Here is a 23,195-nt window from a genome sequence, read left to right as displayed (position 1 = left end):
GACCCTGCACATAAAATTAGATATATGTCTGAAACATATAGTCTCACTGTATTTTCTAAATGAATTTCCCATTGTATTTTTCCAATGTTATTTTAATATAATAGGCTCATCAGTTGGCATACATGCAAGCTCAGGCGAACAACGGTGGTAATGTGGGGAACCCCTCCACTGCTAACGAAGAAGAAGAAGACGAAGAAGATGAATATGACTATGACTATGAGTCTCTGTCTGATGGTAAACAAACATACTTATTATAGGGTTGCATTTTTATGTATTTATGGCATGGGCACAGTTTCAACCAAAACCACACTTAAAGTTGCCACACACTCCCCCCCAAAAAACCTATTCAGTTACAACTTTTAAGCATTTGTCACCACACAGCTCCTTTTTAATGAGCGATGGGAAAGGAATTATGTTTTATCATCATAGTGACGTAGCTGTGAGAATGTTATTAGGAAACATAGCAATCATTTCTGTTATTGCATAAGGTGGTTGTTTTGATATGTGTACTGAAATAAGGATATTTTGAAGTTGGGTTTCTATATGTACTATGTCTGCTCTGAACTGTATTCCAGCAACACAAAGCAGCTTTAGTTCTAAGGACTTAGCTTTTCAGAAAGTCTACTCAGTACCATAAATGAAAACACCGTGGCAAGGAAGCATGTTTTATACTGTCCAGGAAAATAGTGCCCATCTTATACTTGATAATCTATCTGAATAGGTAGACACACAGCGCAGAACAGAGTAACAGAAGGCACATTTTGTTGTATTATTGGATTCCTGCCGCCTTGAATCATAGTATGTGTCCATTGGCTCATCCAAGTTGGGGCCTTTTTCAGCTAGTTTCATGATACGTACATTGAGTATATATCTATAATATTATGAAATTCTCTGCCAGATCTCGAGCATACTTAGTATCTTGCCTGTTTCCATGAGTTTTCTCAATTCTCACGCTATGAAATCACCTCCATTCTGGGTTAACCTAGATTCAGATGTGTTTATATAAAGTCTGACCTCATCTTTACACTCTGTGTTCTAATAGTTAGCATTTTCAGTTTTATATCCCTGCAGCAATTCTTCAAGTTTTTGTGTCGAAGACGATAGCTCTACACAGTTTGAATGTAATTTTCATTTCTCTGGCTTTATTTCTTAATTCCTTTACTCTTATTCCCTTTCTGACTCTGTTTTCCTGTAGCTGATGTCCTTAATGCTTCTCCTGCTCCTAACAGCCAGGAAGGTAAAAGGCCACTTGGTCAAGCATAATAACTGCATGAATTTCAGCACTGCATTTTCCAACTTAGATGCATTCTTTGAATTTCACATTTTAGTAAAAACACAATTTTGCATTTCTATAATTTTCCATTACTTACTTTTGAGGATCGCAATGTTTGCATGTTCCACACTAGTTTCTTATTTATACACTTTGGTTATAGCTATATAGATTGGTGAATCACGTTTGTGTACCTTGACTTAAAATACACAAATATCGTTTTCTATTTATTTATAATTTTGGGTAGAACAATGAGAATACCTTTTTAGTAAGCACTTCAATCCTCTGTCACACCCCACTCTGCAAAGTGATGTCTCATGCACAGGGCTGAGTACAAAATTTGAGGCAGAAAACTTTTAAAACATTTGCAATTAAATAATAATAATGATGATGCAGCTTAATTTATTATATCATTCCACAAATGGTTTAAAGTGGAAAACCAGCTTCTGCTTTGCATCTTGAGAGAATACTGGCTGAGCTCAAAAAGGTAGGATAAAAACTGACTCGCACTTAGAAGAGCATTGCATTGAGGGAGAAATTATTTGCCTGTTTAATATTTTGATTATTCAGAATAATGTTGGCTGCTTTTACTCAAAGCATTAAGTTGAAATAAAATTTGCCTTTTCAATTCTTCAGTCAGATAATGCTTACTTTCCAGATAACATTTTGGAAGACCGACCTGAGAATAAGTTAACCATAGATAAGCTTCAATTTGAATATAGCGAAGAAACTGCAAAGAGAATAAAGAAAGCAGAAAGCGCTATATACAACAACAAAGGAAAGGTAGTACTTGTTCATATCTGTTTCCTCAAGCTTCCATATGGGGAGTGGCTTGTAGTCTAGAACTGAAACTTACAAAGAAATTTAAAAACACACCGGCCTCTTGCAGCATCTCAGATCCACTTGTAAATGCCCTGATCTACTTCCTTCATGTCTAGTGTGCCATTCTGTTGCCCCCAAGGAAAAAATAATGTTTTAGGCTGCAAAGCTGTACCTACTAAGCCCCGTGGAACATACTTCTGAGTAGACATGTGTTAAGTTTGCACCATTGAGTGTTTTTTAGTACTTTGTTCCACAATAAACTTTATTGTTTCTTGTGCACCTCCGAAGTTTTTCCTCTCTTTTGTTTCATAAAAGATACTTCATAGTTTAAGGGTGGTTCTCTCACCTCAGAAATAAATTGTACCTCATTTGATGTCCAGCTGTTCTTTTAGAAGTGTTTTGATGGCTCAACAGATGTAGATTTTCTTTAGGTTGAGTATTGGACACTTTCCCTGGTTGTCAAGAGAGTTTCTTTGCCTTCCTAACAAAAGTTTTTCAGTCTGTTTGTCAAATACCATTTTGCCTTCACTTTGGTCAGCGTATATATACATACCTATTACCTTCCCAATTTACTTCATATGTATGACGAAGTAGATTTTTGCCTAGGAAAGCTCATAGTGAGACTGGCTTTTCTTGCATCGCAAGCTGTTGTTTCCCCCAGTCTGTTTAGTGTATCCACTGAGGCACTGTTACTGTGTTTTACAACATTTCTATGACCTCAGCCAGTGAAACACCTCTCCTTACAAGTCAGCTGCTTTCCATTGGCATGATAACATGTGATATTTTGAACATACACTAATGTGTATAGAACACTAGGCTGAGCTGAATTTAAAGCACATGGTTCCCCCCGCCACCCAAATCCTGGGAAGCATAGTTTGTTAAGTGTGCTAGGAATTGTAGCTCTGTAAGGAGAAGACTACAGTTCCCAGGATTCTTTGGGGGAAGTCATGTGCTTTAGATGGATGGTGCAGCTGCAAATCAGATCTCCTGCAAAGAACAGCTACAGAATGCACTAAGAAGAGGGGGAACAAATAGAGTTTGCCTCCTGGAAAGAGGTGTGCTGATAAATGGGCTAAAGCTACCTTGCCTTCCTCTGTGTCTTCACTTTGGACCTTTGTTTAATTTTTAAAAAGTAATGTGGGTGATTGCAAGGCTATTTCTAATGCCATGTATTTTTTTAAATACTGTGCATTTTCAGGTTGCAAGGCTTATCCACTGCATGTATGTCTTTCATAAAACCCACAAAATTAGCTGCACTTTCCTGTGCAATAGTATTTGGAATACAGTTTAGTGGATGTTGTCTATGAATTCCACCACAGAGACCCATACACACACACACACACACACACACACACACACATATACACACACACACATATACACAAGTGCAGAGAATGTTGGACAGAACCTTTTTCCAGGGGAGAATTATAATAGTACTGTGGTTTGTCTGCCAGAATAAACTCACCATTTAAGCCAGATGGTTTGACTTCATGCTGAGATGTCTTGTTTTCTGTGAGTGTGCTGCACTGCACAACACTGCCCTGTTGTTTTAAATAGGGGGTCATATGCGTATAGGGGAATATATATATTTAGGCAAGATGGGAATACTGCTGTTAAATATTTTTGAATTTATTTTAATAAAGTGATCCTATCCTTTTCTGTTTTGTTTTTAGATCTCGGGCATATGTTTGTGTAGTAATATTTAGTTGCTGCAATGGGGAAAGTACGTGTAATTCACCAGGCCATTGGAAAGGGAGGTATAGCATGTGAGAAGGGAACTGTAGGATCAGGCAGATTGTCCCTGTTCCACTAAGGTATTTTCATCCTGTCTCCGGCTGCTAAGAGGTTAGAGGCAGTAGTGTTCCTAATCTCTCCCTGCTGGCTGGTGGAAAGTAGATTCAGACTCTAGAGGAAGGGGTGGTGGCTGAATGCGGGGAAGAAGAAATGTTAAAAGTCTGGGGACATCTATAAATGCAAATTAACAGTGTTCTACCATATAAGTGATGTTGCTTATAATTAAACTGCATTGTGCACATATATTAAATATGATGAAATCCTTTTTCACTTGACTTGATGTATAGGTTTATGACATGGAATTAGGGGAAGAATTTTATCTTTCTCAAAATAAAAAAGAAAGCAGACAAATAGCACCAGAATTGTCAGATCTTGTCATCTACTGCCAAGCTGTGAAATTTCCTGGTAAGTTACATTGACCTTAATTATTACCTGTTTCGAAACAAGCTATGATAAAGAAGAAGAAGAAAAAACCCTGGGTTCTAGCTTCCCATTTTATGGCAGCTGAGAACTAGCTTTGATTCTGAGTGTTTTCTCCCAAGAGGGATGTCTTGAATAGGAATAAGGCAGTGTTTTTCAACCACTGTTCCGCGGCACACTAGTGTGCCGCGAGATGTTGCCTGGTGTGCCGTGGGAAAAATTGAAAAATTCAAGAGAATTACTTTATATATAGTCAATATAGGCACAGAGTTAATTTTTTTAACATTTTCTAATGGTGGTGTGCCTCATGATTTTTTTCATGAAACAAGTGTGCCTTTGCCCAAAAAAGGTTGAAAAACACTGGAATAAGGAATGGCCTGTGGGAAATCAAACTTGGGTCTCCATTTATCTCTTACACACACCCCTAATCATTTCTGTGCAGGTTGGGCTAGAGTCCAACTAGAGAACCGAAAGAATGGGTTACATTGGAATAGGAGCACAAACAGTAAATTGGAATGGAGCAAGAATAGACAATGTGTAGAGAACCAACCATACTACAGTGGATTGGTTATAGAAAAAACCCATGGCAAGAAGGAAGGACTGATTTGCCACATGCAGCAGAGAAATGGGTAGAACAGGCATGTCTTGATTTTGTTGTATGGAGGAACATTGGCGGAGAAACGGGGGGCAGGGGGAGCGCACTGCCCCCGGCACCATCGGGGAGGGGGTAGCATCACAGCGGGGCCCCCCCAGACACGTGCCGCGCACCCCCCCCACTGTGCCGGGTGCCACGCCAAGAGGGCGTGCCACGCCTTCAGGACGAATGCCATGCCCCCGTGGGCAGCATGCCATGCCCCCGGGGCGCACACCACACCCCCACAGGTGACGTGCCATGCCCCCACCTGCTCTTCCCCCGGTGCCGAAGCATGCAGCTTCGCCACTGTGGAGGAATGAAATACTACATTATTTAGCTGCTGTGTTATAGTGAAATGCTGCATGAGGCTTACAAGCCGCAATTTTTTCCCTACTGTAATACATTTTTGTCCATTTTCTTTTAATTGGATAAGTTGATCCCAACATAAGTATATTGATAAATGGGTATTGCTGCTGACTGTATTTGTATACAGCCTGTTTCACACATGCATGTCCTCATGCAGTTGCAGTTACATGGGCAGGGTTACTTGCATATGGTGCAGTGGGGATGAAAGCACAAGGTAACCTGTCGTCTTGTTTCCGAAATAAATCCGACACAATTGCTGTTCATATACGCTTGGGTCCAAAGATACCCCAGTGAGTGGGAAGGCTTTCCCCATCATGCAAAGTTTCCAGCAATTCACCCTTCATACTGCTGCCTCCCCTTGCTGTATGCAGTTCTATTGTAGAAGGTCCGCAAGGGAGGAGGAGAATGAGAAAGTCCATTTCCACAAGTCAAACTCTTGGAAGTTAGGATGCAAGCCCCGGTGTTCTCTTGCCCTAATTCAGATTCCTGTGTTGCTCCAAGACACAAGCAAGGCAGTTCATACACAAACACAGTTTTTCAGCTGTCAAACAGAAGGGAATGAGAAAGCTCTTGAAAGCGAGGGAGCTTAGCGTGTGCGTTGAAGTTCACATGCCTTTGAGAGACATCCATACTGGAACATTGGTGTACGATTTTATACGTCGTCATGTCTACGTATGCAGTACAAACTAGCATTTTCCTGCATAAGACATTAGCATTAGATTACAAAGCCTTCAGAATAAACTGAAAATTTGAAAAGGGGGGGGGAATCATGCCCACTCGCTTGTATTTTTCAGTCCATTTATTTTATTTTGTATGGAATTAGGTCTGTCAACTCTAAATCCATCTGGCTCTAGCAGAGGAAAGGAAAGAAAGAGCAGGAAGTCCATTTTTGGCAACAATCCTGGAAGGCTGAGCCCAGGGGAGCCAGCAATGCTTGCCAAAGCATCTGGAAAAGGTAAAGTCAGCATCTTCCTTTACCAATCACAGGGACTGACTGTGTAATCCAACACATATAGCAGACCTACTAGTTAAAGATCAAACGTATTGCTCTGCACATGCAGCACTCAGGGTTTGAAATAATTTTCCATTAGCAGTGCAACAATTACAATGACTTCATTGTAAATAAAAGACCTACTGTAAATTAACAAACTGTTGGGACAGTGTTTAATTGCAAGAAAAATATAAATGTAATCATTGTAATTTAAATTTTACTAATTGGCAAACCATTTTTCTTCTTCTTTGTAAATAAATTTTTATTGATTTTACAGTTTTAACTTCAACAATTATTCTTCTTGAAAAAAGAAAACAGAAACAAACACAAACACAAAATATAAACATAAACATAAGACATTCACACTTTTTTTCAATATATAAACATCATCTCTTTCTTTTTGGAGGTTCTCTTTAACCTCCTGACTTCCCTCCATTTCCTTTTCTGGTTCATTGAATGTATACATTTTCTGCATAATTATAATTAAACCTCTTATTCTTATTCTCATTATTTTATCAACATTTAACTGATTACCACCAAACCTTAATATCTCAATTCAAATTTCCTTTCTTTAACTTTATCTCATTTTTAACTGCTTGCAAATGTTTAATCAAAGCCTGCCAATGTTTCTACTTGTTTACAGTATTTTTGTGTATTTTTGTACACATGCAATAAATGTTTCCCATTCTTTTTTAAATTTCTCATTATCATTGTCTCTGAGCTTTTCTGTGAGTTTGGCCATTTCAGCATAGTCCATGTTACACTGAACTGTGTTTAAGGCAAACAGTGGTATATTTGCTCTAGGTAGGAGGTAAGAGTGGAATAGGAAGTATGCAATCCTGCAGCCCGCTCCAAATTTCTATTCCCCGCCCCCCAAAAAAATAAAATAATATTTATTGAAAGGTATATCAAAACATCAAAATCATGGTTAAGAAATTTGCAACTTCACATCTGTCTGAATTCTGTGTCTGCACTGAGATTCGTTCATTATTGCACTGCTTTAAATTTTTGAGTATGCATGTGCAGGATTATTTATTTTAAATTATTAGGCTTATATTACACCTTCCTTCCATCATTGAACTCAGGGCAGCTTATATGGGGTTTTCAGAAAATCTTGCCTCCAGAACTGCTTAGCTTCCACAAGGCTGCTACACTATTCCTTCAAATCATGTTGTTAGGAGCATGGTAGTTATCTTCTACTAACGCTTACCTCATTACTGTTACCAATATATAGGAATGGGGGGGGGGGGATATCTCTTTTTTTCAAAGTAAAGTCACAGAGAAGAAAACTAGACATCCTGTTGTCGTTTATTTGAAGACTCATCTGCAGTATTTCCAAATTATGAAGCCATAGCTCTTGTTTTTAAACTGGGTTTTCCTCTGAGGAACAGAATTCCCTGCAGAGAAGTCTTTAGAGTTCTGGTGATGTGTAAGATTTCCTTACTATTGTGGCCATGGTTCCTTGAGATTCATGCATTAGTTTCCTATTAGTACATTCTTCTTGGGGATGAGGGGAAGACAAGGTGGTGTTACCAGATTGTGCATCTGTTAACTTGTGTGTGTGTTTTTTTAGGTGGCTTTGACAGTGCACGGCAGATCTGGGAAGAGCCCTTTTCACCTGCTCTTAGCCCAACAACTTCTCTCAGTTCTATAATAAGGACACCTAGGTGTTACCATATCTCCTCTTTGAATGAAAATGCTGCCAAACGCTTGTGCAGGCGATATTCTCAGAAGCTGATACAACATACCACCTGCCAGCTGCTGAGGACATACCCGGCTGCTACCCGCATTGACTCATCCAATCCTCATCCCCTTCTGTTCTGGTTACATGGGGTACAGCTGGTGGCACTCAACTACCAAACGGATGGTAGGGGCACACGCATTCCTTAAAAATATATGTGCGCTTGAAACATTACAAGAAAACCATTCCCTTTTTGGTTATATCTTGCATTTCCTTGCTTGGCGTCATTGTAGATGTAAAATGAATATACGTTGGAGGTACTCAAATAATGGTGGCTTCAAACAATACCACATGCATCCACACAAATGCATGCGTCATTCTGTAACCCCAAACAAATGTTTTTAGATTTAGGAGTGGCCATTGCTGGTTTTAGATACTGTCATTTCTATATTGTGTATCACTACAGCTTCTTAGCCATGTGAGTGATAAGCTGGTTCACCCATAACACCAGGCCAAATGTGGCTTAGTGCAAACACGTTTGTTTGCGAGTACCCAGAGAACAGATTGTGGCTACTGCATTCCTTCCTCAGTCCTCTTGCTGCTGTGAGCTAAGCCATGGTTTGGCTTCATGTGTTATCCAAAACTGGACTTGTATTTTGACTTGCTTTGGACAAACCATGTGCTGCTACCAGTGGGTTTGCAGCTTGTGGTTTGCCTGAAGGACACAAACCAGGAGCCCGAATTCAGATGATGTGTTAAGCCAAACTTCTGCTTAGCTCACAGCAGCAGAAGGATTGGTGGAGGAATGCAGCAGCAGCCATCTCCTTTTTGGGAATGCTTGCATGCTTTCACTAAGCCATGGTTTAGCTTGATGTTATTATTATTTATAATTATTATTCTATTCTATTCTATTCTATTCTATTCTATTCTATTCTATTCTATTCTATGCAATTGTGTGAAAGAGCCCCTAACTGCATAGTAATCTGTTTTTGTGAACTTAACTGCATAGTAATCTGTTTTTCTGAAGCCAACTGTACATGCCCAGAATGAAACGGCACACTTTAAAATCACCATGTTCTTTTAATAATGCATTATCTTACAATCAAGTCTTAGCAATGTTAACACTTTGAATGCTTTACCTATAGATCTCCCTCTTCACTTAAATGCAGCAATGTTTGAAGCAAATGGTGGCTGTGGGTATGTTATGAAACCACCTGTTTTGTGGGATAAGAACTGTCCAATGTATCAACACTTTTGTCCTTTAGAGCGAGATTTGGACAATATGGAGCCAGCTATTTACTCATTGACAGTAAGTGAAAACTCATATTAATCTTTCAATAAGCCTAACACAACCAGTTAACTCTATACATGACATAATTTTGTTTAATATGTGGCCAGTGTGGTGTAGTGGTTAAGAGCGGTAGACTCGTAATCTGGGGAACCGGGTTCGTGTCTCCGCTCCTCCACATGCGGCTGCTGGGTGACCTTGGGCTAGTCACACTTCTTTGAAGTCTCTCAGCCCCACTCACCTCACAGTGTTTGTTGTGCGGGAGGAAGGGAAAGGAGAATGTTTGCCGCTTTGAGACTCCTTCGGGTAGTGATAAAGCAGGATATCAAATCCAAACTATCTTCTTCTTCTCCTCCTCCTCCTCCTCCTCCTTATTACTGGTATTGCTAGTAAGATTGCTACAGTTAAATGTGGTACCAAGGAGAGGGAAGGAGACAATCATCAGTTGTTACAAAACTTTCAACTTGATGCAGCACAGAAAGTGCATGTCAGTTTTCAGACGCACATTTTTTGATTTGATGCTGGGTGGGGGACATCTGGCCTCAAAGAGTGTGGCAGTTTTCCACTTGGGTCCTTGCCCAGAAGCAGCTGCTGTTCTGCATAAGAATAAGCAAGTAGCAATTACAAGACTGCCATTTCAGTTTTAGTTATGTATATTACTACTTATTGTTACTTCTGAAACCAGTTTTAATTAATTTGTTCTTTAAAGCATAAGCACTCTTCAGTCTAAGAGAGTTTATTAAAAGAACAACACTGTTTTCATTCTGTGCCTTTGTTTTTCAGATTGTGTCTGGACAGAATGTTTGTCCTAGCAACAGCACAGGAAGCCCTTGCATTGAAGTTGATGTGCTTGGGATTCCGCTGGATAGCTGCCATTTCCGCACTAAGCCCATTCATCGCAATACTCTCAACCCCATGTGGAATGAGCAGTTCCTTTTCCGGATTCACTTTGAAGATCTAGTCTTCCTTCGTTTTGCTGTTGTTGAAAATAATTCTTCAGCTGTGATGGCTCAAAGAATCATTCCGCTGAAGGCTTTAAAAAGAGGTAAATTGAAGTTTGTATGCAGGGCCCAGACACTGTTGCTGAGTACTTAGGGCTGTGTTGTGCAACAAACATTTTTGCATGTAGGACTGACCATACATTGTGGTTAGGAAAATTAAGTGTGTGTACCATCTGAGTACTGTTAACCGCAGCACTCTCTGCTTTGCTCCTCCCTTCCTACAGTGGGGAAACAAACCACTGAATGACTTGCTTATGTGCAAACCACAGTCAGAAGCCCAGGTTCTTGGTGTCCTTCTCATAGTTCACTGTTTGTTTGATAGAAGCAACCCAACAAGTGCTGGATCATACATAATGCTTAACCAGCTGCTCTTGTGTTTTATTTCCTTGCTCTAGGGAGGGAGGGGTGAAGCAGGGGCTGCATGCATAGGCAGCTTGCTAAAACTGACTCTTATTTAAATATATATTTTTTTCATCAAATTTATATACAGGTTGATTGCAAAAAAAAGAAAAGCCCTTCAAAGCATTTTAAAAAAGGATAAAACAAGAAAATGGGGGGGGGGGGGTCATAACCAGTACTTTAAAACATACAAAAGTTAAAATACTAAAACAGATTAAAAATTAACTCAGCTTTCTAAGCATCTTAATGTATGATGTTTAAAGATTTATGGTTGGTTTTGTTTTGTTAACAATTGCCTACATCTCAGAAAGAGGTGCCAGATCTATTATGGTTCTCCAGTGTTTCTGTAAGTCTCAAGACACATATCTTAATTCAGACCTTTAGGAGAGCCTAATTCAGGCTTCCTCAACCTCGGTCCTCCAGATGTTTTGAGACTACAGTTCCCATCATCCCTGACCACTGGTCCTGCTAGCTAGGGATCATGGGAGTTGTAGGCCAAAAACATCTGGAGGGTCGAGGTTGAGGAAGCCTGGCCTAATTGTTTCTAGTTCAGATACACTAGTGCTGTGTTTTACTGCTTTAAGATGATTGTTGTTGTAAATTACTTTTATTAAATGTACTGTTTTAACTATATTTGTGTATGCTGCCCTGAGATTCTAACAGATGCAACAGCTGGTTAAGAAAATGAACCCCCACCCCGCTTCAGCAGAAGTGTATAGTTAAAAAAGAGAGATCTTCAGTATTTCAAGCACTAGTGTTTTAGGAGGTGCACGGTGTCTGTTTGTGAATGGACTTCTCAGACTCCAGACTTTTCTGGTATTACACCTGTTGGTGTATGTGTATAGACAGAACATGCTGAACCTCAGTAAGTGCATGTTGAAATCTTAGCTAACAGGCAATTAGTTCCAAAATATCCTAACAGCTGCCCTATGTCGTCTTTCACCAGACCTTTGTGCAAGTGGACCCTCTACAGCACAAGCAGGTGTCTACAATATTTGTGCAATCTTTAGGCATGTTTTAGCATGTCCAAATAAGTATGTATATAAGCTGGTATCCATCTCACAATTTTCAGTGCAGCCATTCATGTGAAGCAGCGTCGATTGCAATGGCCAGTCTAAATACCTTGGTGCTTCTGTAATGTAAGGGGGCAAATGTTTTAAAATTAGTCTTATGAAGGTAAATCACTCAAAACTTTTAATAGACCAGAAGATCTGTGTTTATTTATTTCAGTTTTTCACCCACCTAATACAGCAGGTTGTTAGTACATTCCCGCAAGCAGGTTACTTGAAAAATAATTCTCACAGGAACTTCTACAGTAGCCCTCAATGTGGCTTGGGGAGCTGTGTTTCAAAACAAAATAGCGCAATGTCCTGGTATGCACTCACAAACCCTTGTCTACTCGCAGAGCTTCTCTGGATTGTAGCCAATAGATATTTTAGAGGAAATGGCAAGCATCCTTACACTTCAGGGACAGTTAACTGGCTACTGTTACATTTGTCTTTGCAACGTACGTAACCTATGAATATGTAGTCTATTGGTTTATTCTCCCATCTCCCAATTATGTGTTACTATGTTGTTTAAGGATACAGGCATCTGCAGCTACGAAGCCTGCACAATGAAGCACTAGAAATCTCGAGTTTGTTTATTAACAGTCGAAGAATGGAAGAGAATCCTTCTGGAAACATGGTGCCAGCTTCTTTGGTAATTTATTTCTAATAGATTTGTCAGCATGCTCTCCTGGTCAATGTATAAGATTCTTCCAGGAAAACAAAGGATGTCTTTGGTTACTGCATTGTGAGAAACGAGAATGCTCTGGTGGGGGGTGGGGACAGTATCTCCTGAGGGACAGCATCCATGTAAATCAGACTACAGTGCTGAATTTCCATGTGTCTTTGAATGCTCAATAATGTTGCACCGATTGAGTAAAAGCTGTCAGAATAAATCAACATGTATAAGCATAAGAATAGATCTTAATGCAGGATATCATTCAGATAAGCAAGTCCAAAACCCACAAGAGATATGGAAATGAACTTGCTGCATTTCTCACCCCCATACTCCCTTCTGTTATTCTGGCTCGGAGCAGAAGCTGGATTCACAGTGCTCTGACTGGCCAGTCTTTACGTCAGTCAGGATGCCCCTCCTTGTTTTCGAGAGGGGCTGTACACAGCCCTGGTTCAATGTCAGCCACAGAGGAAACTCCTCCTCCCGGGAATACCCTCCAGCTCTACAATTCTATGATGCAATGATCAGTTCTGGAACAAGGGTGGGGGATCCAGAGCTGTACAGCCACCCCTTTTTCAGGTATATTTATATTCAGCTTTAGGCTTCATATTTATTTATTCTGTCGAGTGTAAGAAACCTTTGTAAGCTTAACTTGAGACTTATGTTTAAAGAACAGTGGATTCCACTGTTGTCAGGTTGGACAGCTGTACTCATTATGATGTCTGCTTGATAGTTAAGGGCTCAGTTATGGGCAAAGACACACATGCAGCTTTGCAGTGGCATGAACCCAATGGACATCTCTTCCCTCTGTGAACTGACCCATCATCTGCACACTGCATTGCACTAATTGTTGCCTAGATTGCCAGGTCTGTAAGTGCCTGCCCTACAGTCGGACCACTGTTGCTATCCTTTATGGAGCTACAGCCCCAAAGTTACTTGACTCCTAGTTGCTGTTACGCCATTGAATCCTCTTTTGGTTTTCCCTACTTGCACATCTGCAAGGTTGGAACATTCCTTTATTCTCCACTTTAATTCAAATAAGTTAATGAAAACATGAAAGAGCTGGGCCAGACATTGTGACCTGTGGAACACTACAAGGTACCTCTGAACTGGCGGGGCTTAGTCCAGCCTACAAGACCATATTCTCTCGTTCACACACATATCCTGCGCTTTCTTAAAAGGATGTTCTTTGCAACACCCCTGGCTGAAATCTAGCTATAGCAGGTGTGTTCTGTTTAATCCCAGTTTCCTCTTCAGCAAAAGAAGTGAGAAATGCAGTCTAGCAAAGGAAAGCACTTGTAAGTTCAGTCCAGTTGAAGAGTTCAGCATATTCTTTTATTCTAATGGTGAAATCAATGGGATTTAGATAAGCATAACTTTGTCTGGATCATGACACAAGTTCTTAACTGAAACTCCAATGACTCTGGTCTGTCTGTTTTCCTCTAGCCCTTACTGTTAAGCAGACAATTATATTTGTTTATCTCCTGTCTCCTGGAACCTTGCCAGTTCTCCATGAGTTACCAATATGAGAAATTTATGCAGCTCTACTAATTTGAATTAATTAAGTTTATTTAGCTGTTCTGTCCTTTGTTCATCCACATTTATTTTTATTACTGCTACTGAGTCATTACTTATTTTATTTATATAGACAAAATCAAAGTAGCTGTTGTGTGTCTCGTTCTTCCTTTTGCCCACTCTCTTTCTCCGTTCAGTAGTACATTGTGTCCAGCATATTGTTTCAGAAGCTTGGCGCAGAGGCTTACCCTCAAGCTTTTCCTGGCTGTGTCTTTAAATTGATATTATTTGAAGACAGGCTATTAGACCACAAGGAAGTTAATAGCCATCTGTGATCATTTTTCACAACTTATTTCAGTTCAAAGTTTTCTGCATCCATTTGCTATCTTCCTTATTCTTCCTACTGTTTCAGATATCCTGTGGCCATGTTTGTGGTGGATGAACTTGTTACTTATTGTATTGGTTAAATCATGAAATAGTAAATAAATGTTAACGATACGTGTTTATTTTAAACAGCGGTTCAGTACTGCAGAGAGGAGAGAGGCTGCAGTGTACAAAGTCACTATACATGGAGTTCCAGGACCAGAACCTTTCACGCTTTTTACGATAAGGCAAGGAACCACAGCAGCTCAGCTTTTGCATCAAGTAAGCCTTCACTTTTGAGATGTTCAGGACTCAAATCTATAGTAACCAACCATGTGCTCCCTAATATTTCTGTTGGAATTGGGCAGCCTAAGCCCCAAAATAACTAAGCCCAATTTACTGATACGGAGACTGATGCAAAAGCTTACTGACAAACGCAGATCCTATCCTAACTCCCTTAGTTACTGGAGCTTTGCAGGCAAAGAGGCTTGTTTGTTGCCAAAAACATTTGTAATGCTGAAACAGTGCAGCTAAAGCATTTCAGGTACAGAATGATCCAGATCCCTCAAGCACAGGCTGGAAGTGAATTGCGCTGACAGTCATAAAGCTTTTGCTGTTATTATTATGAAGTTTTGCTTGGACAGCATGTTCTGTATTAGAAGTATGTCTATTGAGGAGGAAGGGGGCTGCTTTCTGAACGATGGGCCAAGCTGGTTGCCCTTGTCACAGGGGCCAGGCTTTTCTGCATAATGTCTTTTTCTCAAACATCATTGAAATGCAGAATAAAAGTTAAAAGGGCTAAGTTCATGAGTGGAAAAACCTCCAGCTGATTATCTCAGCGGAGGCTGTTTTCCAGCAGTGGGAAAATGCTCTACTGTCTTGGGAATTTGAATAAACTGTCTGGCAAGCCAAGCTGGACAGAAATAAGATTAAACAGCAGTTGCCTCCGCTGAAATAGTCAGCTACCCAGATAGTACATAGCCCCAGGAAAGACATTTTGAATGGCTAGCAATACAGCAAAAGCATATTTTGTACACAAGATAAATCGATCATAAAGGGTTTTTTGTTGTCAACACAATCAGCTTACTGAACATGCAACCTTCTGCCATTCTAATTATTAACATGTTTTTGCTTTAGATTTTGGCGACTACAAAAGGTATTGGACAGTATCCCACAGACTATTTTTTGATGGAGGAGAAATGCTTTATATCTAAAGAAAGAAATGAGTACAGGAAGCCGCCATTCCAAAGAGTGCTCAGTCCTGAGGAAGAGATTGTCCAGCTTTTGAACAGCTGGTTCCCAGAAGAAGGCTACGTCGGAAGAATTATCTTTAAAACCCGCGAGGAAGTGAGTCTATTTGCCTTGACATATATTGCTTGCTGATAGTATCAAGAGGGTGACAAAAAGAACATATTCATTGCTTGGCTTCCTGGAACTTAATTCTTGTTGACATACGAGCATTAGAAAAGGAAGTAATACAGAAAAGCCCAGCAGTGTTTAATGGTGTATTATTATTATTATTTTACAACGCACCACTGAAAAGATGGCTTGTTGATACACTTAAATACATGAACTCATCCTAAGGGCAATTATTTTACAAATTTAATTTACAGATAGATCTATACAGTAAACTATATGTATGCTTAATTAGGAAAGACGATGTATAGAAACGGATCAGCAGCAGCACAAAAAAAGCCCTGTGAATAGTTGCACATATTTGTGCTAGCATTGGTGCTTAGGCATGATGCATTTTGACTGGATCGTGCCCAAATTGCCATCAAAGCTTGATTAAACAACTGAGATTTATCCAAATTATACAAGGAAAATGAAAAGAAGAGATCCTCAAATGTCAATGTTGTCAATCTGTGTGGACTTGGAAGAATGAGTGCAGCTCACAGACTTTACATTTGTTAACCTTGGTTTAGTGCAGTGTTTTTCAACCACTGTTCCGTGGCACACTAGTGTGCCGCGAGATGTTGCCTGGTGTGCCGTGGGAAAAATTGTGTTTATTTGATTCCTATTCAAGAGAATTACTTTATACATAGTCAATATAGGCACAGAGTTAATTTTTTTAACATTTTCTAATGGTGGTGTGCCTCGTGATTTTTTTCATGAAACAAGTGTGCCTTTGCCCAAAAAAGGTTGAAAAACACTGGTTTAGTGGAGGGCTTGAGAAAATATTACGTGCCTTTTTAATAATGATGAAGCGCATTCTAGCCCATGTGCCATAATGAAATTGATTACCTTTTAAGGTGCTGTAATGAGGGGAAAGCAATGACAAACCTAGACAGCATCTTAAAAAGCAGAGACATCACCTTGCTGACAAAGTTCCATATAGTTAAAGCTATGGTTTTCCCAGTAGTAATGTATGGAGGTGAGAGATGGACCATAAAGAAGACTGATCGCCGAAGAATTGATGCTTTTGAATTATGGTGCTGGAGGAGACTCTTGAGAGTCCCATGGACTGTAAGAAGATCAAACTTATCCATCTTTAAAGAAATCAGCCCTGAGTGCTCACTGGAAGGACAGATCCTGAAGTTGAGGCTCCAGTACTTTGGCCACCTCATGAGAAGAGAAGACTCCCTAGAAAAGACCCTGATGTTGGGAAAGATGGAGGGCACAAGGAGAAGGGGACGATAGAGGATGAGATGGTTGGACAGTGTTCTCGAAGCGACTAGCATGAGTTTGGCCAAACTGCGGGAGGCAGTGAAAGATAGGCGTGCTCCGGTCCATGGGGTCACAAAGAGTTGGACACGACTGAACAACAACGAGGGGAGATGGATAAGGAATTGGAGAGTGTAGGTAGAGAGCATGGGTGTGAAACATCAGCCACAAGTCACGCTGTTTGGCCGTCCAAACACATTTAAATAGCATTGTGAATTAACAAACCTGCTGAACTCGCCAATACTGAATCCTAGATGTATCAGTTCAGCTAAGGGGAACCTGTGTGACCCCCACCAGATGATGTTGGGCTCCAACTCTCAGTAGCCCCACCCATCATGGCCAGTGATGCTGGGAGGTGGATTCTGACAATATCTGGAGAACCACAGGCTCTCCATCCCTGAAATTAGGCTTACTGCAGGTGTATGTTACTAAATTTAGATACTAGTAACGATGTAGAGTATTCTGCTGGCCTAGACAATACTAAAGATTTGCTCATACACTGATGGATAGAAAGTGGTTGAATGGTAGGAATTTTTTTGCCTGTTGACAACAGGAGTTGAACTGACCTGGACTGCACTTTGGCTTCTGATGGAGGATTCCTGTGATGGTTTCATTCCGAAACCCAAACACAACATGCCACTTCCCAGCTGATTATGCTTTCTGGTGGCATACTGGTTGTGTAGTAAGATCCATTGCAACATAGGCAGACTACAGTGAGGATCAGGCCACCCCACCCCACATAAACCACTCCCTCTGTGCAGGTGTATTTAAACAACAACAGGCCTTCTGAATGTTCTCACATGGACAGCACAGGCAAGAAGAGTATGCTTTTTCATTGACACAATTGGGAAGAAAGAAAGAAGTCCCTCCAGTAATTTTAGCACTCATGCAACTAGGTGCACAACTGCCATTCCCTTGCCATCACAGCTTGATTCTTCTTGCTTTTTCACAACACATTAAGTCTGAAAACAAGGAATGAATACCACAATTTTAGTTTTCAAAGAAATTACCTCCACATTTCCTTAAGCAACAGGTCTCCTTTTCAGAGTCAGGGAAACCTATGTTTTTGATGTTTTTCTATAGAGCTTAAACAACAGAAATCTTTTTCTGGAGGAGAAAGATGATGCAACTGCTAGCTCCGAGGATGACAGCTTTTTTGTTCAAGTTCATGACGTTTCCCCAGAGCAACCTCGTACAGTCATCAAAGCATCTCGCTTCAGTACAGCCCAGGATGTCATCCAACAGGTAGGATGTCCTAATTCATTTCCCCCTCACTTGCTGAGAGTTACACCTGTCTCTTGTAGAAAGAGCCGCAGAATATCATGTCAAAAAGACAGATTGTCCCTACTGGCTGTCATTGCCAACAAACTTCTGCCCACAGGACTAGGTTTTAAATGTGTTTTGGCCTGGAAATGATTTAGGTTAGACCAGGGGTCAGCAAACTTTTTCAGCAGGGGGCTAGTCCATTGTCCCTCAGACCTTGTGGGGGGGGGACTATATTTTTTTCGGGGGGGGGGGGGTTTGAACAAATTCCTATGCCCCACAAATAACCCAGAGATGAATTTTAAATAAAACCACACATTCTACTCATGTAAAAAAAACACATGCTGATTCCCGGACCATCTGCGGGTCGGATTAAGAAGGTGATTGGGACGGATCCGGCCCCCGGGCCTTAGTTTGCCTACCAATGAGTTAGATGAAATGTACATCCAGCAAATGAATGATTTATCCCTTCTGTTTGCGCAAGGTGAGATCTGCCTTAGAAGTGAATGGTAGCTAAATAGCATTTGGTTTTGCATTTTAACAGACTTTATGCAAGGCTAAGTATTCCTACAGTATTCTGAACCACCCCAACCCAAGTGATTATGTTCTCTTGGAGGAAGTGACAAAGGAGGCAGCAAACAAGAAGTCTTCTACACCCAAAATGTCTCGGAGGATCCTTGCCGACCAAGAGTGTGTGTTTCAGGCTCAAAACAGGTGGAAGGGAGCTGGGAAATTTATCCTTAAGCTTAAAGAACAAGTCCAAGTAAGTAAATAGTTCTAATAAATTTGTATAAACTCTGCTTTTTAATAAAGCTCTGCAGATTTAGAAAACGAGCACACTATCATCTCTAGCAAAAATGGCAAAAGGAGTTTTATATTCATTCTATGGGCAGAATATTCCTAACAAATCCTTTAAATTGGCATTTAAGAGCTCTGGATTACCAGGACATTTGTTAGAATTGAAGGCAACTCAGTTTGCATTTTCAATTCCTTTTTTAAGCATTCTTCAGGATGTGGTTGAATATTCATCTCATTCTGTGGAAGTTTACCCATGAGAAAGTTTCACTATGGAAGGGGGGGGAAGGGAGGGCAAAGTCACCATGTATGTGGTGATGTTTTCCTACCATAAATTATATAATAGAGGTTTAATATGGAACTGTTCTTTTGTGTAGAACTGTTCACCTCACAAGCCAAGCTAACACTGATAGTTTTTTTGCAACTTGGTCATTTTGGTTGCCTGGCTTTTTCTCTTTTCATAGGCAGGTCGAGATGATAAAAGAAAAGGTATTTCATTTGCTAATGAGTTTAAGAAATTAACTAAATCAAGTAAGCAGTACAGGGGCTTTATAACCACATCTCTACAAACGTCTTCAGAGGGTCTGCAAAGTAAAGATGACAAGACTGCATGCAGTTTGACTTACAGCGACACGATGGAATAACCTCCAGAGATTTGTATTCAGGTAGGACATGTTGGCAGTGATCTAAATAATGTAGTGTACGTATATACCTATTTAGACTACATAAACATTGCTAAGCTTGCAATTACCCAAGTAAGAAACTCCTGGTAATATTTTCTTTTTAATGCTGAGAAGCCTTCCTTAAAATAGCCTTGTCCTTTATAATCAATGATGAAGTAGGGGAATGGTTTAGTTAACAAATTAAGTGATAATACAGATTTCCCTTTCATTTTTGCTGTTCCAGCTAGTTACCCTATAAGAGAAAAGAAAAAACTGGTAGACTTTTATTGCCATTGAGTTAAATTTAGGATGCATCCAGATGGCAACTTCTCACGCTCCCAGCTGAGCATAATCCCCCAAAACAGCTTTTCCAGACATTCAGAATATAGAGCAGTATACGTGTGCTTGCTTCTAATTTGTTGCATGGGATCAAGATACTTTCCGTTGAGCAAGTGCTTCTGGTTCAAGGACAGATCTGCTAGTGTACTTGTGATTGTCACAGGAACTTTTACTGTGCAGGTCACCGAGTTTCCTACACCCGTAACAGTAGCATCTTGTACAGGAGCTGAAATATGGTTTATTGTGAACAAGCTTTGCTGATGCAGGTCGCTTAAAAGTTCCCATGGCACTTTCCCCCCACTTCTGGTGCTTGGTGAATAAAGCAAGCCAGGCTGCCTCCTCCAAACAAGCAACAATTGTTAATCTTGCTTTGCTTTTCCCTTATTGCTCATGGAAGAAACAATGAGCCTAGGTTTGGAAGATGCACACTAAACCATCATGTTAAGCTACCGTTTAATGTGACGTTAGAATGGGGCAACCAGATATGAAATCCATGAGAGGTTCTCTTTCCTGTTAATCAGTAATTCCAAGGAAATGCTATTTTCTGAACTAATGACAACAGCATAAGAGCTGTCCATTTATTTTAAGGGGAGAAATTTAAGCAATGGAACCTCAGTACTTAACTTTTGCTAGATTTTATGTGATTAATTGCTCAATCTTTTTTAAAAAATATATTTAAGTAACAGTTTTAAAATGAATTTAAACCTCTCGGCATTTCCTCCTGATTCTAGGAAATGACAAAGGCCTTGAGACAAAAGCTGCAGTGAAGTTGATAGAAAATGATGATGGATTCACTCCCTCAGCTTCTTTGCGCAGTCTTGCTTTGGGGGGAAATGGGGGTGTAACTGGAACGTGTCTAAATACGAGACAAACCTTCGTACCGTGGAGCAAGTCACTGCTAAGGAACTGGCTGGCCCAGCTGAATCTCTGCTACCAGTGCAGGTGCAATCTAGTTGCTGCTTCTGCTGGCAAGAGCCAATTCTGTGAACAGTGGAGGAAGTTATATTTTTGAGGCTTTGGAAGAATACCCTGGAAGCATTGAAAACTGTTCCTGCTTATGTCTTCATATTCACTACCTTTGGACAAGAGGGAAAGTAAGCACCTCATATTGTCCATTGCAAGCAGAAATCTGCCTTTTTAGAAAAAAAATAATTTAATTAGGCATCTTAAGGGAAAATGAAAGTTGAGGATGTTCTGTAGTGTGTTACATAACAATAATGCACTTTTTAAAAGCGGCTTCTAAACACACTTTTAGGTGGTTGTAGGCAGATAAATGTACATTGTAATTCATAGATTTCAGTATGGTGAATATAAAAGTTATGATTTGTCAGTGTACAGCTGTAAGTATACCTATTTTAATAGCGATACTGATTAGGAGCAACATTTCGTCATGCAATGTATTCTAGTTTTTGTTTTTTTAAAATGATTATTTATTTTAATATTCTAAGGTATGTGCCACTGTATAATGTATTTATCATGCCTTGCTTTACAGAAAATTATATGTATCTCTGTTTAGAGAAGATAAGCATTATAATGATAAGTACATTCAGGAAACATAATCTGTATGTTCACTATCAATTCACTATTATAAAGATGTTTTGAGAGAAATTAACAGCTTGAAGTTTTTTCTATCTAAATTGTTAACATTGAATATATATTCGTTCTTACCATAGCTGGCAACCTTATTTAAGAAATTTAAACCTAAAACATACTAGTGTGTTCATTTTCAGTATAAACCTTGCAATTTCTGTTTACATAAAAGTATTTGTAAAGATTTGTATATGTTTGCAAAATCATGGGCTTTTGTTGTTTATATAAGGCCGTTAGCACCAGTTATAACTTTCCTTCCTTTTGTTAATAATACAATTAAAGCAATTTAATACTGCCCATATAAAGCATGCAAGAACTGAAATAGTAACTGGTATTGACTGTCTTTTAATAATGATAGTACAAATTTTAAACTGTTCAAAAACAGGCTTTGTGGGACCTACAACAACACACCTGCTGTTCACCAGGATCATATTGTGAGAGTAAATCAAGAAAAGAGCCTGTTCAGTTAAGTTCAAAGCAAAATGCTGAAAAACAATTTGAACCTGAATGGAATGCAAAGTCATAATCAGATTGGATGTTCTACAAAGCTTAATACTCATGGCTTGCAAAATGTAACCATTCACCTCTAATCCCCACAAGGCCCCTTCACCTCAAAGAAGCAGCCAGTAGGCAGCCAACATAACTCCAAAAGTTTACAAAAAAAAAAAAAAATTGCTAAGGGGGAAGGAAGGTCCGGACTTAAAATCCAGAAAAGACTATTGTTTGTTTATGTTTAGTCATAGGGCTTGGTAGAGTAATCATTTGTTATAAACAGAAAGTAAATGCTTTACTGGCACAGGAAAACAACAACACAGCTGTATGTACATAGTGCCCTCCAGAGGCAGGACTCTAGATTGCAATTGTGTTGATCAGTCCCCACATGCCAGAACAACTAATGTGACTTCTGTGTTTGTACAGTGAGCAAGTTTCTTAACACAGCCATCTCTATCCTCCCTCCAGGCAAAGAGGCCTGGACAGGTAACATTTGTCTCTCATCCATCTCTTAGCCAAGAAAATGATGATGTTTTGATTACCACACTTTAAAAATGCCACAGTAATACTCTTTACCTTCTCTCAGAAAAAGCCAGGAGTAAGCTCCAAGTTCCTACAACCCCCCCCCCCCCGGAGGCTGGGGAATTCCTAACATAGAACTCTACTATATCCACAACCAAGTGCGCCACATAATCCCTTACATCCTAGAGGATGAAACAAACAATGGCTGCACATGGCAATAGACACTATCAGAAATACCCCCACCGCAGTGTGCCCATTCCTCCAAAACAAACTAAAGAAAATTCACAGTCCACACTTGAAGCACGGAAGGAAAAAGCAGGTAAACAGTCCCAACCCCAACCCCACTAATTCTCCTGACCCACCATGCAGCCCAAAGCTCCAGAACAGAAACTTGGCAAACCAATACCAATACAAGACAAAACTAGGGGACACCCAAATACCCTGGCTGACCCATCACCAACAACACGCCTTCTGAAATAACCCAGTAATCAAAGCAGCAGCCACTAGGCCTCTGACCACCTTTGAAAAACTTCTGCTGACAAGAGAGGGATACAGCAAGGTGGTGGTATCCACAATATACTATTCCAAGACCCGACAAAATC

The 23,195-nt window shown here is 40.0% G+C and overlaps 1 protein-coding gene across 2 annotated transcripts in view; it reads left to right on the top strand.

Moving 5' to 3' along the window:
* The window catches only part of PLCE1 (phospholipase C epsilon 1), a 99,682-nt gene extending 77,913 nt beyond the window's left edge, over positions 1-21,769 (top strand). Inside the window, exons 19-33 of one of the 2 annotated variants that reach the window (XM_033149252.1) lie at positions 105-234; positions 1,196-1,237; positions 1,929-2,053; positions 4,174-4,291; positions 6,130-6,261; positions 7,871-8,164; positions 9,124-9,287; positions 10,050-10,311; positions 12,249-12,367; positions 14,420-14,548; positions 15,404-15,613; positions 18,014-18,175; positions 18,738-18,956; positions 19,453-19,653; positions 20,721-21,769. In XM_033149252.1, the coding sequence (XP_033005143.1) occupies positions 105-234; positions 1,196-1,237; positions 1,929-2,053; positions 4,174-4,291; positions 6,130-6,261; positions 7,871-8,164; positions 9,124-9,287; positions 10,050-10,311; positions 12,249-12,367; positions 14,420-14,548; positions 15,404-15,613; positions 18,014-18,175; positions 18,738-18,956; positions 19,453-19,632 (2,286 nt within the window). In that variant the 3' untranslated portion in view covers positions 19,633-19,653; positions 20,721-21,769. The remainder of the gene's footprint in view (positions 1-104; positions 235-1,195; positions 1,238-1,928; positions 2,054-4,173; positions 4,292-6,129; positions 6,262-7,870; positions 8,165-9,123; positions 9,288-10,049; positions 10,312-12,248; positions 12,368-14,419; positions 14,549-15,403; positions 15,614-18,013; positions 18,176-18,737; positions 18,957-19,452; positions 19,654-20,720) is intronic. The other variant, XM_033149253.1, reaches the window with a different exon arrangement.
* Positions 21,770-23,195: the final 1,426 nt, after the last annotated feature.

Source organism: Lacerta agilis, chromosome 5 (assembly GCF_009819535.1).
Source record: "Lacerta agilis isolate rLacAgi1 chromosome 5, rLacAgi1.pri, whole genome shotgun sequence".
In the NCBI taxonomy this organism is placed as follows: Eukaryota; Metazoa; Chordata; class Lepidosauria; order Squamata; family Lacertidae; genus Lacerta; species Lacerta agilis.
This window is presented reverse-complemented; position numbering and strand designations above follow the sequence as displayed.